General features: G+C 41.6%; 1 protein-coding gene across 12 annotated transcripts in view; it reads left to right on the top strand.

The window, feature by feature from the left end:
- The window catches only part of NEO1 (neogenin 1), a 243,252-nt gene extending 231,022 nt beyond the window's left edge, over positions 1-12,230 (top strand). For 10 of the 12 annotated variants that reach the window (XM_063926474.1, XM_063926473.1, XM_063926472.1 and 7 more), the window contains 4 exons: positions 199-300; positions 827-1,084; positions 1,173-1,303; positions 11,160-12,230. In XM_063926474.1, the coding sequence (XP_063782544.1) occupies positions 199-300; positions 827-1,084; positions 1,173-1,303; positions 11,160-11,243 (575 nt within the window). In that variant the 3' untranslated portion in view covers positions 11,244-12,230. The remainder of the gene's footprint in view (positions 1-198; positions 301-826; positions 1,085-1,172; positions 1,304-11,159) is intronic. The other 2 variants (XM_063926482.1, XM_063926479.1) reach the window with 1 other exon arrangement.
- Positions 12,231-16,212: the final 3,982 nt, after the last annotated feature.

Raw genomic sequence — 16,212 nt, 5'->3', positions numbered from 1 at the left:
ATATTCTTTTACTGTAACAATGTAACTTCCATTAGTCCCAGGGCATCCGTCCCCCCGCCTGTTTAATCTATTCCTGAAGTACAGTATTATACTGTCATCAATAAAACATCATAACACCACAGTATTTTCTGTCATCTTGTTGCTGACTCTCCACATTACTTCCCTTCCCCAGTATTCATCCTTCTGTCTCTGTTTCAGCGGTTGTCAGTGCTCATCCCATCCATTCCATCGATAACTCTCATTTTCGCTCTGTACCTGGGTTCATGCTGCACGTGCTGGGTGGCACTCCTCAGGCTGCAGGTGAGAGTCGCACTGTTGGGATTAGCAGTGGAGTCACTGCATTGGGATCAGGGCCTGCGCTCACTGCTGAGGATAAAATGTGTCATTTGGCACTAAACCTAGATTATAAACTAAAGAATCGCTGGATTCAAATTCACAGGGGGCTAATCCTATTCTTTTTTTCCAGTCATTTGTTTTTCCAGGAGAGGCTGCCGCCTGTAACATAACCAGCATGCTACTCACCCCAACTAGTATACAAATCGCTTAATATGGCAGTGTTGTGTCTCTCCACGTGTAGCCCGTCTGGTCTACATTCCTGAAGGGCAGCAGTAGAAAGACAGAGTATTTGTCATTCCAAGCACATTGTGTTAAGAGACCTTCTCTCAGAATGGTGTTAAATGATTATTTTCCCGTTATTGGGGCTAGAGAGGTCCATTGAGTGTTTACGGTCATAAAAGCCGAATGAAACATCTCCCCTCCCCCATAATTAATAGCACCGCTATAAGATCACTCTTGTTATGATGTGCAATGATTTTCTTACTTTTAGAGTCAGTCCGTCACACCAACAGCTGTGACACTGTAGTAGCTGCATCAACCTCTTCTCAGACTGGTCCTGAGGATCCAGATCCCCCTGGAGGCACTTTTTTACCTGGTTCTATGGATGAAGATTCTGGTCCCGGTATACCTACTGCCCATATCAGACCATCGCATCCCCTAAAGAGCTTTGCAGTACCAGCTGTTCCAGCACCAACTCCTGGCACAACCTATGAGCCGCTGCCCAGTTCACCCCTTTTGGCACAGCAAGGTACACTCTATTAGATACATTCAATATCCGGTGTTCTTTTCCCTTCTCTGTCAAAGGCTTCATGAGTATTGCTTTTTTTTTTTTTCAGCTGCTGCCGCATTATCAGTAAAAACTGCATCTCTTGGTACCCTGGGTAGAGTACGTCCTCCGCTCCCGGTGACTGTGCCTAGTGCCCCTGAACCACTAGAGACCAGCAGGATGCTTGAGGGCTCAGACTGTGTATGTATCTATTGTCCTTCTGTTGCCTCTTATACAGATGCAGCCATTTCTATACATGGATTTAACGTTGCATTCAGTCCATAATGAGGGTACCATATCTAATATATTCATTGCCATTTATTTGTGTAAATGTAAAAGGAGATACAGATTGCAAAACCGCAGAATGTTAACAATGAAGTGTACGGCTGTTACCAATGGAAACAGGACAGCCTCCTTCAAAGTATCCAAAACAGAAAACCAAAGGATATGGGCCCTCATTCCGAGTTGATCGCACCAAGCAACTTTTTGCTGCTGGTGCGATTAACTAATCTCCGCCTACAGAGGAGTGTATTTTAGCATAGCAGGGCTGTGAACGCTTGTGCAGCCCTGCTATGCTAAAAAAGTTTCCTGCAAAACAAGACCAGGGTAAGAGTTACTTACCCTGTGCGACGGTTCCAGCGATGAAGGTCCCGGTCCTAACGTCAGACATCCGCCCTCCAAACGTCTCGACACGCCTGCGTTGGACTCGCCAAGTCTGGAAAACGGTGAGTATCCGCCCCGGAACGCCTCCTGCCTGTCCATCTTCTTGCGATCGCCGCTTCGATCACATTTGTCGCTGGCGGCGTAGTTGCCCGGCGACGACGCGCGTGCGCAATGCGTCTGCCGCGCATGCACATTTCCGACCCGTTCGCACGGCAGCGAAGAACTGCTGCGTGCGAACAGGTCTGAATGACCCCCATGTACCGCTGGGCACAAAATAGGATATTGTAGAAATATTCAAACCGCCATTGATGGCAGTAATAAAAAAAATATATTAATCACATATAAAAAGATAAGTAAGTTACATGACTTTGAACACATATATTGCACTTAAAACTAATTATCTCGCTACAGTTTAAACAATCTCTTTAACTAAGCAATTGTTATTATTCAAAGCAGAGGTGTAGAAATCAGCATTATTCCCGCGTATAACAGTTGGCGTTTTGGATAAACACTGTATCCAGAAACAGCAACACAATTGGAATAGTTTATTTCAGTAAGACTACGGTAATCCTTTTGTATTTTGTACAGAAGAGTTATATATATTTTATTTCTTTTCACCTTTCGGATTCTTGCATGCTGTATTGGACAGACATTTTACCTTTTGTTATACATTGTACCTACCCGGAGCTCGCTGAGTGGTATAAGTACTAGAGAACAACTATCTGTTTCATTAAGTATTAGCGCAGAATCATATTTTCGTAAATATTCCTTAGGATAACCTTAGTTCTACTGAAATCAAGTGTTCCATTTTATTTCTTTTTTTGTGAGTCAGTTGTTATACAGTATGGGGTATATTCAATACCTGCCGGATCCTTTCCGACTGAAAGGATCCGACAGGTCAGTATTCAATGAACGGCCAAATCCAACTGTCGGATTTGGCCGCTTCCGTGAGCGAGAGGGGCGCTACTCGCCAAGAAGCGCGCAAAGAGGACATCTCCAGAAGCTCCCACAGACTGAGGCATCGCAGGTAACCCGGATGCCGAGCACGGATGGGGACATTGGGGAACAGGCGGAAGAGATGCAGCAGAGCTCGCGGATCGCCAGGAGGGAGCGGACCACAGCGAGACAGAACATCGTGCCCGTGGCAGGTAAATACGTGATCCCCATCCCCCCCGGCGCTCTGTTCATTCCCTGTGCCCTCTCCACCCCCGCACCAGCACTGATCACCGTAATGCAGGGCGCCACGGGGTGCAACACTGACGCCTCTGCCTCCCTCTCTCTAGGCCAGCATCAGTCTCCGCAAGCTGCCTTCAAAAGTCGGTGAGCGATCGGGGGAAAGGGGGGTGCCCCCGGCCCCACACAGGCAACTACCCCGTCTCATCTTCCCGGTTCTGACAATGTCAATCCGACTTTAAAAAAAGGCGGATTGACATTGTCGGAACCTGGGCCAGAACCGGTCGGATTTCGCCGCGAAACACGTGGATCGGCGGCTAATCTGACAATCCACGTGGTTTCCGACAAGTCGGGAATTCCCGACTTGTCGGAAAAAATGGCCCAGCATTGAATAGGTCTGCACCCCTTCCGACCTAAGCCTGGCGGAAACTGCCGTCTTTCCGACAAGACAGCAGTTTCCGACAGGTATTGAATACACCCCTATGTAGTAATAATGCTGACTTAATACACCTGTGCTTTGAATAATAATTGTTATTTGGAGATGGTGTAAACTGTAGTGAAATGATGATCTGTTTTAAGTGCGATATATATTCAAAGTCACATGGCTTATGTGGGATCAGTAAATTTTTGTTTTTTTTTTTGTTTTACTGAGCTCTATGGGGATTTGAATGCTTCTATAATATCTTTCCAGCACTCCATAAGCTTTTTTTTTTCTCCTTTTGTTTGTTCATGTATTCTACAAATATACATACAGTTTATAACATATTCCATCAGTACACCCATTGGGCAGAAATTAGGGCATTTTATAACCTAGTTAAACATCCTTCACAACACCATTAGTATTATAGTGTTATATAGAGTTGTATAGTTTTTTATTTCAAGCTAGGATAATTCCCACATAAAGGAAGTCTTAGGTTACAAGGGAATACTATAAAAGATCAAATACTAATAACTGTACAGAAAGCTATATATCGCTATACGTTATTACCAGTGCTACCCACTGATTCTAATTATAATGCCATATACAAAAAAAGAGAGAAAATTAATCCGTTTAAATCCGGATGCACTAATTCCCTACTGATCTTTCACATGAAACCACATTTTATTGGTTTATTTACCTTTATTAAAAGGTAGGTATCAATATCCATATAGTATCAATTGCAAGTGGCTGAATTTAAGTTATACCATGTATAAGGGCTCATTGAGTGAAGTATAAAAGTAAATAGAGAAAAGAATAATGCGAAAAAAATAAAGTGAAATAAAGAATTGATAAAAACATTGCTGTATATTGTCTTTATTCTTCCTAATATATTGCTGCTGTTCTATAAATTATACAGAGTCCTTGTGTTACTGTGTTTAGTGCACCTTTATTCACTCATATAAATACAGTTGTAGTTACTGTTGATTTATGTAATTATTGTTACTATTAAACGCAAAGATATTATTCCTGCATCCTACTTAGAAGGGTGTCTTATTTGCAACATGAAAGGGATACAAGTGTGATCATTCATGTACTTCACACTGGAAAGTGTGTATTTGATATATAATGGCAAATATTGAGTTTATCTTCAAATGGATACATCTATTTGTATCAAAATACAACATCTCAGTGTTTATAGTGCATTCATTTAGAAATGTGCTTGGACTAGATTGCAATCTGCACTGCTCAAGTATGTTGTTGCTTAATGGATATTGATTCGCAAGCGAGTTCAGGTTGTATTATAATATGTGTTCTTTAATACGAGTTTTCTATTTAATTATAGTGGATAAGCCCTGTGTCCCTTGATTATAGGCAACAGGGTAATAATATATACAACGTAGTCTGCTCTTGACTTTGCCATTTATTTCACATCCAAGATTGACTCCATACGTCAGGATATCACATCCCACCAGACCAGCAACCAGCCACCACCCATCCCTTGCCACCCCTCCCCTTCCCTCTTACCAACTCTGACATCTTTCTCCCATGTATCTGGCGAGGAAGTCATGGCCCTCATCCGTTCCTCCCCCCCCCACAACCTCCCCGCTCGACCCTATCCCCTCCCACCTCCTCCGCTACCTCTCTCCTTCTGCCTGTTCCCATCTTGCCCACCTTCTCAATCTCTCCCTTTCATCAGGCACTGTCCCCTCTGCCTTCAAGCATGCTCTTGTCTCCCCTATTCTTAAAAAACCTACCCTTGATCCTAACACTCTCTCCAACTATCGACCCATCTCTCTCCTCCCCTTTGCCTCCAAACTTCTTGAGCATATTGTCTATAATCGCCTCACTGCCTTTCTTTCCTCTCACTCACTGCTTGACCCATTCCAGTCTGGTTTCCGTCCTCTCCACTCCACTGAAACTGCCCTCACAAAAGTCTGCAATGACCTCCATGCAGCCAAATCTAAGGGCCACTACTCTCAGCTTATTCTTCTTGACCTCTCTGCTGCTTTTGACACTGTGGACCACCCTCTCCTTCTGCAAATCCTTCACTCTCTTGGTCTGCGTGATACTGCCCTCTCCTGGCTGTCCTACCTCTCTGATCGTTCCTTCTCTGTCTCCTCTCATGATGCTACCTCCCCCCCACTTCCACTAACTGTTGGTGTCCCCCAAGGCTCTGTTCTTGGTCCTCTCCTTTTCTCTCTCTATACGTCCTCTTTAGGTGAACTCATTAGTTCTTTTAACTTCTAATACCACCTCTATGCTGATGACACTCAAATCTACCTCTCCTCCCCTGATCTCTCCACAGCTCTCCTCACTCGGACCTCAAACTGTCTTTCTGCTATCTCTTCCTGGATATCTCAGCGCTTTCTTAAACTCAACATGTCTAAGACTGAGCTGATCATCTTCCCACCCTCCCGCACAGCCTCACCTCCCACAATCTCATTATCCATTGATGGCACGACTATCTCCCCTAGCCAACAAGTACGCTGTCTTGGCGTAATCCTTGACTCCTCCCTCTCCTTCAAACCACACATTCAGCACCTCTCACAAACCTGTCATTTTCATCTCAAAAACATTTCTAGAATCAGACCTTTTCTCACCCAGGATGCCACTAAGATCATTATTCACTCACTGATTATTTCCAGACTGGACTACTGTAATCTCCTCCTAACTGGCCTCCCTGACAATTACCTCTCTCCACTCCAATCTATCCTCAATACTGCTGCCCGGCTCATCTTCCTCACCAAACGCACTACGTCTACCTACCCTCTCCTACAGGCCCTCCACTGGCTACCCTTCCCTTTCAGAATCCAATTCAAACTTCTCACACTCACTTACAAAGCTCTCACCCACTCCTCTCCCATCTACATCTCTGACCTTATCTCCCTTTACTCTCCCATCCGTCCTCTTCGCTCTGCTAATGCACGCCGACTCTCCTGTCTTCTGATTACTTCCTACCACTCCTATCTCCAAGATTTTTCACGTGCTGCTCCCTTTCTCTGGAATTCTTTACCTCTCCCCCTCAGACTCTCCACCTCTCTACAAAACTTCAAACAGGCTCTTAAGACCCATTTCTTTACCAAACCTAGCCAAATCTCAACCTAACCCTCTGTTCCATGCTCTCTATGTACCCCATCTGTGTCACCCCTGTCTGTCTACCCCTCCCCTTAGAATGTAAGCTCTCACGAGTAGGGCCCTCTTCCCTCATGTGCTTATACTTTTCTTACTTTAATAATCCTCAACTGCCCAGATCCCGCAGTTTTTTGGCCACCTGGAACTCCTCTCTATGTTTACTGGTGTAGTTATGCTTAGTTGCCCTGTACTTGTCCTATATTGTCTTCAACTGTAAGTCACTGTTTTCCTGTTTTGATTATGTGCATATGTACTCTGTAATTGGGCGCTGCGGAACCCTTGTGGCGCCATATAAATAAAGGATAATAATAAGATACCACAACATTAATAGGATGTACAGTACCTACCAATTTAATTAAACTACATAATAGAACAGGCTTTGTGGATATTCCAACCATTGCTACAATGTCTCAGCAGTCACAATATATAAGGAATATATTGATTATATCCTTTAACTAGGCGTTCTACTCGTTCTTCGCACAGGAGTTTCTGATTTTGACACTTGTAAATATAAATGAGTGTTATAAATTTGATTAATCTGTAGAGATGGAAATTTGAGACGTTTTAATGTAAGTAAATATTAATCCATGGCTCTTGGCGTTACCCGAGGAGCGATATGGATCTAGGAAACATCGCGCTGTTAAAAATAAAAATAATATAATAAAGTAAAGGTAAAATTCAGAAATGAAGAGGCTGTGAAGTTGTCAGAAATGAGGTTGGGAGACTGTTTATAAACAATAAAATACTTTTTATTTTAAGCCAAATACTCCACCATCAAAAATAAAACATATATATAAAAAAAATTTCTATGCAAGCATCAGTCATTTATTACTTAAGAAGCATTCCAGGAACTATAAATATGTAAACGTAGTAACAGCTCAAATGAACCTGCTATATTGTATTTAAGTAAATACCACGTGTCCTTATAAAGACAATGTGTATCAGATTATGATCCTTTGCAAGATCCACACGGGCTTAACAGAAGGCTTTAAGTGCCGGCGTCCCGGCTGTAGTGATTAGTTCAGAGTAAATTTCAAGTTTAATAGTTACCGCCTGTGGCTGTCACAGTTGTGACTAGAATCGTCCTTCCTTTCCCGGTGGTGAAGCTGTCACCGCCCCGGGTGTGCTGTAACGGGTGTCCGTAGATGCACGGGAGCCAAAGGACTGACAGATTTATTATTGCTGAGGTTAAGTGCCGTCTTCCTTCTCCCGGTGGTGAGGCCGTCACCGCCCCGGGTGATGGGCTCCGAGTGTTCGTGGATGCAGCCCCCAGCTAGCCTGCTTGTCAATGTGCTGCAGCGTGATTGTGATCGGCAGACAATTTAGCAAGCAGGTGGAATGGCAATAGGGAGGTACTTGCTGTAATAGCGCGGCTGTAGAATCCCTTTGAATACTTTCAAGAGCCAGTTCGGTTTATCCCGGTGGATCAATGCACTGCTGGATGTCCAATAGCGTCAACGCGTTTCGTCCCACAATGCCTTGGGACTTCCTCAAGACTCGAGGACCACCCGTAGCAGATATGGTAAAAAGTGACAAGACCATTTTTGTAGTTTATTCAATTCTACCTACTGCAGGCGCAATCCAAATTTGGATCTGATTGTCCTTTTGGATGTTATCGTTCATGCAACGCAAGCCATGCATCGGTGATGACACCATTATGTCAACCCCCTTTTCATCCCCTTAGGGGATGTTTATTAAAATTGTAATTACGTAGTTTTCCTGTGTCCCACCTGAAGAATACCTATGTTACATTTCAGCTTCCTAACATGTCAGGAAGTAAGAGAACTAGTGATGAGTCAGTCCGTGGGTGAGGACTTTCACATTTATATATAAACGTCCCCATTATTAATCACATTTGTGTTTGCCCTGCATTCCTAATTAAACAGATTATTTCCTATGCATAGTCCTTCACACACTAGATCAAATATTGTATCTTTGCTCGTAGCACATTAATAAATAAGTGGTCATAGGTGTCTCTTGCACGTTGAACTCAGTATATGAACAATATAACAGCATGATTCACTGACAATATACAGCGATGCCTATGCACATTTCGCTGTATGTAAGCTTTCTCAAGGCTATAGTAATTATGAAATACATACTTTTTACCAGCGGCCGGGATCCCGGCTGCCATGATCACAAAAGCGGGATTCCAGCCACCATTATGCCGGAAGCGAGGCGAGCACTAGAAAGCCTCTTGCGGGCTTTCACCACGCTGCAGACACGGTGGCTCACTGCACTCACCACAGGTTATATTCTACCTCTATGGGTGTTGTGGACACCCACAGAGGGAGAAAAACCTGTGGCGCCGGTAAAAAGTATTTCACCGCCTGTCGGGATTCTGGTGACGGCATTGTGACCGCTGGGATCCCGACAGGTGGTCTCATGACTGCCTCCCGTAATTATAGTGTATAAATTATTATTATTAAGTGAGCAGTGCAGATTACAATCAAGGCCAAGTAAATTTCTAAGTTAATGCATTATATACAATGAGACATTATATATTGATACAAATAGATATAACCATTTGAAGGTAATAGCAAATATTGAATTTACAGTGCATCCGGAAAGTATTCACAGCACTTCACTTTTTCCACATTTTGTTATTTAACAGCCTTAGTCCAAACTGGAATAAATTCAGTTTTCCCTCAGAATGCTACACACAATACCCCATAATGACAACGTGAACAAAGTGTTTGACATTTTTGCTATTTTTTTTTTAATTAAAAAAACTTAAGAAATCACATTTACATAAGTATTCACAGCCTTTCCTCAATACTTTGTTGATGCACCTTTGGCAGCAATTACAGCCTCAAGTATTTTTGAATATGATGCCACAAGCTTGGCACATCTATCTTTGGGCAGAAACAGGATGCACCTGAGCTCAATTTTGAGCTTCATGGCAAAGGCTGTGAATACTTATGTACATGTGATTTCTTAGTTTTTTTTAATTTTTTAATAAATTTGCAAAAATCACAAAAAAAATACTTTTCTTCGCATTGTCATTATGGGGTATTGTATGTAGAATTTTGAGGGAAAAAGTGAATTTATTCCATTTTGGAATAAGGCTGTAACATAACAAAATGTGAAAAAAGTGAAGCGCTGTGAATACTTTCCGGGTGCGCTGTATGTATCAAATACACACTGGCCAGTGTGACGTACATGGTTGATCACACTTGTATTTCTTTCATGTTGCAAATGAGACGCCCTTCTAAATAGAGGATGCAGGAATAATATCTTTGCGTCTAATAGAAACAATAATTATATAAAGCAATAGTAATTACAACTGCATTTATAAGACTGCATAAATGTGCACTCAATATACTGTAGTAACACAAGGACTCTGTATAATTTATAGAAAAGCTGCAATATATTAGGATGAATAAAGACAATATATAGTATTGTTTTTATCAATTCTTTATTTTACTTTATTTTGTGTTTTTTCGTTTCACATTATTCTTTTCTCTAACTTTTATACTTCGCTCTGAATGAGCCCTTATACAGGGTATAGATTAAATTTAGCCACTTTAAGCAATTGATACTATACGGATATTGATACCTACCTTTCAATAAAGATTACAATAAAATTTGGTTTTGTGTGAAAAATCAGCAGGGAATTAGTGCACCCGGAATTCAATTGATTCCTTATCTATCTTCTTTTTTTTTTTTTTGTATGTGGTGTTTTTTTTTATTATAATGATGCCAACAAGCATTGAGATATCACTGAAGTATGTGTAGTTTACATACTGTATGTGTGGGCTACTCACTTTTCTTTCTGCTGTTCTCTGCAAATGTGTGTAAAGAAAGCATGGCTGTACAGATAGGAATATGTCGTTTAAAGTAAAGCATTGTATCCAACCTTCATTAGCAATTTACTTTTTTTTAACAGTTTATATTAGCGTGCATTTGGTCATGGCAATGAGTGTTCAGTTTACAAAGTGTAGAATCCTCTAGAACCTCTACAGTACAGTATACATTGCTAAGATTATATATATATATATATATATATATATATATATATATATATATATATATATATATAAAATCCAGCATGTCAGGCGGCACTCCGTTAACAACTGAAATGACTAATACTGCCGGTGCCCTCCAGAAGGAAACAGGACGGAGCCCTTTCCAAATGTATAACAGCAATCAGGCGGCACTCACGGCGGAACAAAAGAAACAGACGCCTTGCAGAGCTGACAGCTCTGCAAGGCGTCTGTTTCTTTTGTTCCGCCGTGAGTGCCGCCTGATTGCTGATATATATATATATATATATATATATATATATATATATATATATATATATATATATATAGCATACACATGGTCCATACTTGCCTACTACCACGGAATAGCCGAGAGCTTTCTCTCAGGAGATACAGTAATGTAATGTGTGGGATAATGGCCCCACCCCACAAGGCATGATCAAATAAATCACATTCTTCCTGGGAGGAGGGACCATGATAATATGCATTGCTATATCCCCTGCATTTGCCACTTGGACCTACCCTCCCTAAACTTCCAGAAAAGAGTTCCCAAAAGTTGGCAAGTACAGCATTATCTAACTTATTCCCCATGCCTACTAGTTGTGATGCCAGCATATATTGTAGTGATTTGTGTCCGAAGCTATTCTGCTGTCCAGTGACATCTTTTTTATTTTTTTTACAGAGCTATGAACCAGATGAGCTAAGCAAGGAGATGGCTCACCTTGAAGGCCTGATGAAGGATCTGAATGCCATAACCACAGCATGATAGAACACATACCCATACCAGAGGCGGACTTGACACTGTGTGCACAGGGGCAATACAGCCCCCCAAGGGTCTTTGCACCACACCCATAATATACAGACAAGAAGCAAGTTTGGAGCCCAGACTGTGTATGCTGAGGCAACCATCAAGGGCTGGGGCCTGGTTTTCTGTACCTTATAATTTCCTCTGATTTATAATATTTTTGGGGGGTTTATATTGAAACAGAAGAGGAATTTTATGTAATCCATGGAGGAATATTGTGTATTGCCATTGTTTTCATTTTTTACCCTGATGGATCTTCACCCTGTTGCTGTGGCTCAGTGTTATGCCTCACCTTGTGGCCAGCAGGACAACAAAAGGATGGTTGCTTTCTGTGCAGTGTTTTCAGGCTGCGAAGCACATCAGGTGGCAGCAACTCCCCCTCCAGCCTCTGTGAGACTTCAAACAGTGTTACTTCCCCACCACTCCCAAAGTTTGGCCAGATGGTCCTTCAACGTCTCCGTCCATTAATAATGCTCTCAAAATAAAGAGGGAAATTGTAGTCAGCTGCTGCATCTAGTTGGGAGGCCCAGGATCTGTACAGTACATAATATAATGCTACGTGAGCGGACGAGACAAAACGGTTCCCTTATTAGCTGCCACGGAGAAGCCCTGTGTTGTACATGATAATTGGTGGCTTCATGGAGAGGCGAAAATGGCAGCCGCCTTTTAACAAAGCTGATCTTCAGCACTTTCACATGTCAGACTTTCTTCCATCTCGTGTGACTTCCTTGTACTTGTAAATGGACTCCACCATCCCCACCCACACTTCCTCCTGTATATTGTCCTATTCTCCACCACACCCAGTCTTTTCTGTACAGAAAATGCATTGTTTTTTTTATTGCTTTCTCTGTAGTGTTTAGAATGTATCTTTTTATCGTGACTTTTTTTTTATAATATCATGATTATTATTTGGTATTGGATTTCAATACACTTTTTTATTCAATCAAATTCTTTCTCAAGCCTTTTCTATGCTGCTTTATGCTGCCCTTTCCATATTGTGATGGAAACATGATTTATGTTCCTTGATATAAGTAAGGCCTGCTGTATCATAACATGGCTATACTCGCAGATATAAAAATGAAAATCTTGTACAAAACCTCAAAGTCTTGGGGTGGAGGTTGTATGGAATAAAAACTATGTAGTCATTTCAAAGTGATGCTTATGTAGGAAACATTCAAGACATTTGCTCAGTTTTGCTTGATACATACTCCCTGGCGCTGCACTTAGCATGTACCGCTACGTTTAGGGTATCACTGTTTCTAGGCTATCCTTCGCAATAGTGGACTGTTCTCTGATACAGAACTCTCATACTGCGAGTGGCAATGATCCATTTTGTAATGTGATTACTGGAATTGCCTTGCAGTCTAGCACTAAATATTTGTAGCTTACATTTGGTTGTTACTTTGCTAAGAGTCCTAAACTTTATTACACTCGTATTGATCAGATTTGTCAATCATTGTAAATGAAGTGGATTCTGGCAATATAATATAATAGGTAATGTCACTCCCACTGTACTCACTACCATAGGCTAATAAAATCAGATACATCTACAATGCTGTTCTGTGAAAAAAACAGAGAGCTCTTACCAGCTACTGTTACACAATTCTAAAGACAAAAGAAATGTTTTGTCAAATCTTTAATAAATATTATTTAAATATATATATATATATATATATATATGTGTGTATAGTATAATATTACATTTCCACACTTACAATTCTATATCTCTCCTGCTAACCCCACTGCTGCTGGAGCAACTCTGTAAAGCCCTAATGCCTGCACCATCATTGTTCTCCATTTTCCTCTGATGCTGCAAACTAGGTTCATTCTTTGCTGGAAAAAATAGAATGAAGGCTGTTTTTAATTGTAAATGGCTGTCTGTATTGTGTGACTGGGAACTATTTACTCACAGACTGACTGGCCCAAGTATATATTACTAGATTTAGCTAGCATTAGATCTAATAATGTTGAAAATAGGCAGGACCAGTGGCTGACCTCTCACAATGGCAAGCATTTTAGCTGCTTCCAGGCCCAGTAATGCCATGATTTCCCCTTGAGGCCCCCTTTCTGCTCCCAAACAAAGTAGCCTTAGTCAGGGCTTCTCTGTGTATATGTTGGACATACACATTCTCAGAAGAGAGCTGAATGGGGGCTTGGACGCTACAGCTGCATTACCAGGCACTTCCCCAAATTTTGGTCCCGGGGATGCAGTTTTTCATCCCTGGGTAAGACCTATTAATTAGTGATTGTAGGTTTTTCTCACATAGTGTGGTATTCAAATGATATATCACGCCCAATCTGCTTTCTACTATGATCCCCGTTATTGCGCATATCGCGCCCACAGTACTCAGGTTTAGCTGCTTCAGGTCATTGTCCTACCCCAGGGATAGCGAGCTGAAATTATTATACCAAGCCCCTCAGCAGAAACAGAACGGGTGTGGAAGGGGGTGAAAAGAATTGAATACCACCCTATGACCGCATAAGATTTAGGGGCCAAAGGACACAAATCTGGTGTCCTAATGCTATAGAAAACTGGTAGTTGGTGGTAATAAACTAGGAGGATTAGGGACAATTTTTTTTATTTTTTTATTAAATATTCTTTTTTTTAATCAAATTACCCCTAAATTACAAAAATATATCTGTTAATGGGCTACTGAAAGAAAGTCACCTATGACATACAGTGCCTTGCTAAAGTATTCACTCCCCTTTGCCTTTTTCATATTTTGTTGCCTCACAACCTGGAATTAAAATGGATTGTTTGATAGTTTGCATCATTTCATTCACAGAACATGCCTACAACTTTGTGAAGATGATATTTTTTTATTTTATTGTGAAGCAAACAACAAATAGGACAAAATAACAGAAAACTTCAGCGTGCATAACTATTCACCTCCCTAAAGTCAGTACTTTGTAGAGCCACCTTTTGCGGCAATTACAGCTACAAGTCGCTTTTGATAAGTCTCTGAGCTTGCCACAACTTGCCACTGGGATTTTTGCCCATTCCTCAATGCAAATCTGCTCCAGCTCCTTCATGTTCACGTTTCCGCTTCTGAACAGCAATCTTCAAGTGGGCTTTGACTAGGCCATTCCAACACATTTAAATGTTTCCCATTAAACCAGTTGAGTATTGTTTTAGCAGTATGCTTCGGATCATTGTCCTGCTGGAAGGTGAACCTCCATCCCAGTCTCAAATCACAGGCAGACTGGAACAGGTTTTGCTCAAGAATATTCCTGTATTTAGCACCATCCATCAGTCCCTGCTGCTGATAAAACATCCCCACAGCATGATGCTGCCACCACCATGTTTCACTGTGGGCATGGTGTTCTTGGGGTGATGGGATGTGTTGGGTTTGCGCCAGACATAGCGTTTTCCTTGGTGGCCGAAAAGTTCAGTTTTGGTCTCATTTGACCAGAGCACCTTCCTCCATACATTTGGGGAGTCATCCACGTGTCTTTTGGCAAACTCAAAACGTGCCTTCTTATTTTTAACACTAAGTAATGGCTTTTTTCTGGCCACTCTTCCATAAAGCCCAGCTCTATGGAGTGTACGGTTTATTGTGGTCACATGCACAGATACACCAGTCTCTGCTGTGGAACCCTGCAGCTCCTTCAGGGTTACTTTTGGTCTCTGTGCTACCTCTCTGATTAATGCCCTTCTTACCCGGTCTGTGAGTTTTGGTGGCCAGCCCTCTTTTGGCAGGTTTGTTGTGGTACCATGTTCTTTCCATTTAAATATGATGGATTTGATGGTGCTCAGGGGAATCATCAAAGATTTGGATATTTTTTTATAACCCAACCCTGACTTTTACTTCTCAACAACTTTGTCCCTGACTTGTTTGGAGAGCTCCTTGGTCTTCATGGTGTGATGCCTCTTGCTTAGTGGTGTTGCAGCATCTGGGGCCTTTTAGAAAAGGTGTGTTTGTACTGACAAATCATGTGACACTTAGATTGCACACAGGTGGACTTCATTTCACTAATTGTGACTTCTGAAGGTAATTGGTTGCACCAGAACTTTTGAGGGGCTTCATAGCAAAGGGAGTGAATACATACGCACGTGCCAATTTTCTAATTTTTATTTAAAAAAATTCTTCTTTATATAAAATTTTCTCATTTTACTTCACTAACTTAGACTATTTTATGCAGATCCATCACATAAACTCAGAGTAAAAAAAAAAATAAGTTACAGGTTGTAATGTAAAAAATAGGTAAAAAGCCAAGGAGGTGAATACTTTAGCAAGGCACTGTAAATGTGTTTGGCTACTGGACTGCAGAACAGCTATAGCCATGAAGGGATGAACATAGGTTTCTTTACTGTTGGATGTTGGAGCTTTGCTGTACCAAATTTTTAATAGCCCAATTAACATCCTTGCGGTGGATGAGTGGGGCTCATTCTCCGCATATATTGTAAGACTGTGGAGAACAGGCACCACTCGTAACATCTCTCTCTCTCTCTCTCTCTCTCTCTCTCTATATATATATATATATATATATATATATATATATATATAGATAAAAAGTATATGCGCTGATCCACCCAGTCCAAGTCTGTATCAGAGTTAATTAGATGCTCCTGAAGAAATCCTCACTGGACACAACAAATCCTCTGCAGCCTCCTCAAGATGTGAGCCGTACCACGGGCTCAATGGATTACATGCAGAAAAACAAATGAGGGGCGCGGAGTATAAGTAAAGTGCTTCAACAGTTACTTTAATTGTAGTACATAGATACATACATATCAGTTTCGTATAAACGGCTCAGTCAGTCCCCCTCGGTGTCTCCGGATCACATCCGATAAGGAGACCTCCCGCCGGCAATTCACCGCTCACCGCTCTCCGGTAAATGCGTATAAATTCAGGACAGCATACAGGACGTCAGCACGTCCACTCAGTCGTTGTCACGCCAACGCGTTTCAACCATCAAGGTCTTCGTC

Source organism: Pseudophryne corroboree, chromosome 6, assembly GCF_028390025.1.
Source record: "Pseudophryne corroboree isolate aPseCor3 chromosome 6, aPseCor3.hap2, whole genome shotgun sequence".
NCBI lineage: Eukaryota > Metazoa > Chordata > Amphibia > Anura > Myobatrachidae > Pseudophryne > Pseudophryne corroboree.
The sequence above is the reverse complement of the archived record's forward strand: the minus strand, read 5'-3'. Positions and strand labels throughout refer to the sequence as shown.